The sequence below is a fragment of the Drosophila rhopaloa genome, unplaced genomic scaffold, assembly GCF_018152115.1.
Source record: "Drosophila rhopaloa isolate 14029-0021.01 unplaced genomic scaffold, ASM1815211v1 contig_2, whole genome shotgun sequence".
NCBI lineage: Eukaryota > Metazoa > Arthropoda > Insecta > Diptera > Drosophilidae > Drosophila > Drosophila rhopaloa.
In genome coordinates this window covers 17,812,232-17,817,296 of record NW_025335083.1, presented here as the reverse complement: position 1 = coordinate 17,817,296, position 5,065 = coordinate 17,812,232, and the positions used below count along the sequence as shown (strand labels likewise).

The following is a 5,065-nucleotide window of genomic DNA, read 5'->3' as shown; positions in this document are numbered from 1 at the left end:
CCTCCTGCTCCTCCCCTGGTTGTCCCAACACCTCGGACCCGGCCACTTACTTTATTTATCGCAATTACCGATTACAGCTAACTTTATGGCCCGGCAACCAGTTTCTTGTTCAATTGCAATTGCTGTGAACTGTCTTAACGCATTTTTTTGCGTCCGTTTGGCCCGGTGATATTTTATTGTCATCTTCGGATGTAGGTAATTCAGGAGAGATTTTTAAAAAAGCTTTATTAAGAGCCTGAAGTTTAGATATGTGGCTGTAGATAATATGAAATACATCATTTGAGGAAATAGTCAACCTTTTTTGAATGTTATCCTATATTAGGCATATTTTCATGCCTATTTCTCAATTTAAAAATAATTTAAAACATATCAAAAACATTTAAAATTTGTCAATGGATAAAATTGGTTTACTACAATGTACGGAATCAAAACAACATAGTTTTCAATTATTTTGTAGCTACAACATATTTTATTTGACAGGGCTATTTAAAATATTGTTAATAATTTGTCTTTGTCTATGTAAAATACATAAAAATGTATTTAAATTATTTTATATATTACTTGGCCAAGGCATCAAACAAAATCATTTTCGGAATATATTTATTTTAAATTTGTTCATGTTTATTTCGTAGATTGACATTAAAACTAAAGTCCAATTATAAGACCCTGTCTTCTTCAAACGAAATGCTCCTTTCCCACAATCGCGTTTAAATTTGATATTGCCAGTCAGTTTCTGTGCTGTACTTCAGTTTATGTTTCGCTTGGCAGTGACAGTTGATGGGGTCCTGTCAAATGAATATCTGTCGACAAGCCTTCAACATTGTCGTTTTCAATTTTCGGCAGGATGCGAGCGAAGGATATTTATGGTAGCGATGGTGCCGAGGGAAAAATTATCGAGCCATTTTGATCGTATTTCTTAAGCTCGTTACAGTGGAAAACAATTTTGTATGCGGCCGCAACGCATAATGAGTTGCAACGGGCCGAAGTCAATGTTAAAGTTGTCCCTTCGTTGTCTGCGGTTGTTGATCTGCTCCTGCCACTGCCGCTGCTGTTGATTATCCCTTGACAGGGCATCAAATGCGAAAACGACCGCCCAATTTACATACAATGCACATCAATCGAATGGCCACGGCAGCAGCATCGAGTACTGGCTACATCTACAGTCCTGTCACTGCCACTGGGCACCTTTGTGGCATCATCGGTTTTCCCCATCGCCTTTTTTCTTTACCCTTACCCTTGCTCTTACCCTTTCCCTTGCCCATACCCTTACTCTTATCCAGCCTTTTGGGCCTGGCAATCAAGCGTACTTGTTGTCCGACTTCAGCAACCGGCCGACCAACAACTTTAGCGGCCATGACACAAAGATTGACAGCATGTCGTCGCTGTTTGGAAGCCTGATTGACATGAGTAATCAAGCAGCCGAAATGTGCCCACAAAACGCAGCCAGCAATGACACTGACAACGCATCCAGCGGACCAAACAACGCAGGCATTCGTTTGCCCCTTTGACTGACAACGATGAGTCGACAGCAACAGCAGCAGCAACAGAAACGGCAACTTGCAACTTGCAACATCGCCGGTCTGCCGCATGTTCAGACGACCAATGCCATAAGGGCAATTTCGTTGATGAAAGGAGGGGCATTTCAGCGGGCTCAAAGGAAGCCCAGCTTATAAATGCATAGGCCCAGTTACCATAATCAGAATCAATTAAGCAATGGCTTGCTGTATAATATGATCGATACAAACTTTAAGGGATGGCTCTAAAGACGCTTTGTGTGGGAAAATCACAGAGTTAATCTTATTCTTATGACGTAATTCTTTAAGCTTTTCTAGTAAGAACTCAATTGCTATGAGATTTTGGTGAATATATTTTCTAAAAATTTGAAAACCACATATTGATTATATTATTAAAAATAAATTATAATTCGTAGCACTGGGGCAAATTTAAAGTATTTTGAATATTAACCCTATTATTATTAATTAAATTCATTTTATTAAACAGTCTTAGATTAAGAGGAAAAAGAGGATTAAAATGTATTCAGATATGAAACAATGTGCAATTCACAACTAATCTAAAATACTTAAATATTTTAATGCCACAACCAAGGACTCAAAAATCACTTATACATATCCCATTCCTTCCTTTTTCGCATTCCCATCCAATTATCACATTCCCAGCTAATTCACGCATCAAATGCAAATTGCATTTAACAATGTTCGTTTCCCTCCAACTTCCACGCCACGTAGCTCTTCTGCCAGACTTGAGCACTTTCGAAAATCCTTATCCTTTGCGGATTACAAAACAGAACCAATATCCCCATTGTCAACTCGAATGTGGCCTTTGATGAAGGCGACACGACATTGACAGACGGTAGTCGATTGACTGCTGACAGGCGAACTGGCGGGATGGCGGGGCAAAAGCCCCCAGAAAGTAGGGATCGGGATCGGAATTGGAATCGAGGAGAGAAGAGGAGCCTTTCCGATCTGGCCAAAATGAAGAAGCGGCGGAGGGAGAACTGCAAACTGCAAACTGCAATTCTGATGACTTTTTGTCAGGCCTGATTGACGTCAACGACTCAACGACGTTTGTCAGGCATATAAATCTTTTGGCTCGTTTGTTTCTTGGCTATGCCCACATATCCCAATCCAAATCCGAGTACGACTCCAAGCCGGGGGATTATAATGCCCGACAACGACAGCGATGCGATGCATAAACAATGCCACTTTAAATTGGCAATTGTTGCGACAGTAAATTTTACAATGAATTACTACACTGGCATTCTTTTCTTTCCCCTTTTTTTTTTTTTATTTTAGCAATTTTCGAATGCCCAGCTAAAAAATAAAAGGGTCGAACTGCCAGTCGAATATAATTGCATGTCTCTGGGGCGAAAGTACGACCTGAACTTGAACCGAAAATTGGGGCGTAACTAAAGACCGATTTACCAATTCTTTTTTCGAAAGTTCAAGCTATTTGGGCCTAGTATGCCGACTATAAAAAGGCAGGGTTAAAGTTGGTTTGGTACAGATCACTTCGGTTTGGTGATCAGACAATAGTAGTCCAGCTAAGATCAACTCATAAACTAGCTGCGGTACCATGGCCCAAAAGGTGAGTTCTGATTAAGGGATAAATATTTTGTAAGATATATATATCCTTAAATTTTCCTTAGTTTGTCGTCGCCTTTGCCCTGCTGACCCTTGCGGTCATTCAGGCAGTTCCTTTCCATGGCCACGAACATCATGAACATCATGGCCATGGAGGAGCCACCAGTCACGCCTCCGTGCATATAACATCCCACGGTGGCCACCACGAGGAGGGCCATCATCACGGGCACGAGGAGCATCACGGGCACGAGGATCACCACGACTCCCATGCCGAGTATGACTTCAGTTACGGGGTCAAGGATCACAAGACTGGGGATGTGAAGGCGCAGAGCGAGTCACGACATGGCCACAAGGTCACCGGACACTATGAGTTGATCGATGCCGACGGTCACAAGCGAACTGTCCACTACACCGCCGACAAGCACAAGGGATTCGAGGCGCAGGTCCATCGCGAGAAGCTCCACGGACACCAGGAGGAGCACCATGGTCATGACCACGGCCATGGACACAGCGGCTACGAGGGCGGACACGTTGAGTTCGAGGAGCACTCCTCGCACTCCGGCCACGACTACAGCCACGGACACGAAGCACATGGTCATGGTCATGGTCATGATCACGGCAGCAGCTCCCACAGCTACTCGCTGAAACAGGAGCATGGACATGGACACAGCCACGGATCGGAGCACGGACACGGCTATCATTGAGTTGTAGTTGCCCACTAAAATATCAAATTGTTTTTCTATCTCTAATTGAACACTTACCAAATACCTATTGTTGTTATACCAAAATAAATCAGGCAAATATTTTCAAAAGTGAAAGAAATGGTAGTTTTAATTAAAATGGATAAGCTTCCTAATGGGGGATAAATATAATTTTTTTATTTAAACATTTTAAATAGAATTATTAGAAAAGTTATTAGTCAATACACATACACAATACAAGTGAAACAAAACGAGAGTCCCTATAAATATATACATTTTCTTAATTTTTTTTTTAAATGTTCTGGCCTTACTTTCATTTGGCTTTTGAGGTATTTGCTCTGTCATGGAAAACCAAAGGACTATAACTGATCACCCCACTGAACTTCGACTGATTGAAAGGCTCAGGTTTAAATGTGATGTATAAACTTCACTTCATTTCTTGTATGATAATTTTATTTATATCGGCATATAAATCTTCAAAAGATATAACCAAGAACCTTACTCGATCATTTGTTATTAAATAATCTATTAATCTTTTCAAATATTTGAATAAATGGATATAATTCGCAACTCAACAGAAAACCGTAAATAGAGGATAGCAAATTCGCATGGACAGTTATTTGGGTCAGAATCAATGTGCGACGCATATAAAAATAAAATATAACATAAATTCGATGATGATAAATCACGTTCATGAGGCTTATCCATAAATTAAGCAGCATCTATTCGTTTGCTATTTCAGGTGCCTGAAAACTTGTATCATCAATTCAGGCATGCATATACTAATATATATATGCGCACATATAGCGATTTTTTATGGACGATTTCTTTTCACTTTTAGTGGTGGCAATTGGGTTTTCGGAGTTGGAAGTCTTTTATTCATCCTCGCATACCCATAAATCAAATATATCTCCCTAGCTCTCGTGAGTATGTGAGTGTTTTTTGCTTCCCCTCTTCCGAGTTGGCTACAATTTGTTTTACAGACAGGCTCGGCACATCCTTGCGTTATCCTGTTGCCCTCGTTTGTTGCTGTATTACAAATGACTGTGGAATATTTATAAGCATCATAAATTTAATTTATGTCGCCGCTGCGCCCGCCGCGTTTATTGTGCGCATAATAAACGCTCCACAAAAATCCCTTCTCGACCCAACTCGACCGGGACTCCCCATCCCTCCCCTCTCTCCCTCTTGCCACGAAGTAATTTATTATTTTTATACGTTCCATGTGTTTGTGCGGCACGCACTTTCTACATTATATAATAT

General features: G+C 40.8%; 1 protein-coding gene across 1 annotated transcript; it reads left to right on the top strand.

Moving 5' to 3' along the window:
• Nucleotides 1–3,033: 3,033 nt before the first annotated feature.
• On the top strand, nucleotides 3,034–3,883 carry LOC108039190 (histidine-rich glycoprotein). Its single transcript, XM_044460158.1, has 2 exons — nucleotides 3,034–3,105; nucleotides 3,167–3,883. Exons 1-2 carry the CDS (start codon nucleotides 3,094–3,096, stop codon nucleotides 3,803–3,805), a joined length of 651 nt encoding a protein of 216 aa, XP_044316093.1. The 5' UTR covers nucleotides 3,034–3,093; the 3' UTR covers nucleotides 3,806–3,883.
• Nucleotides 3,884–5,065: the final 1,182 nt, after the last annotated feature.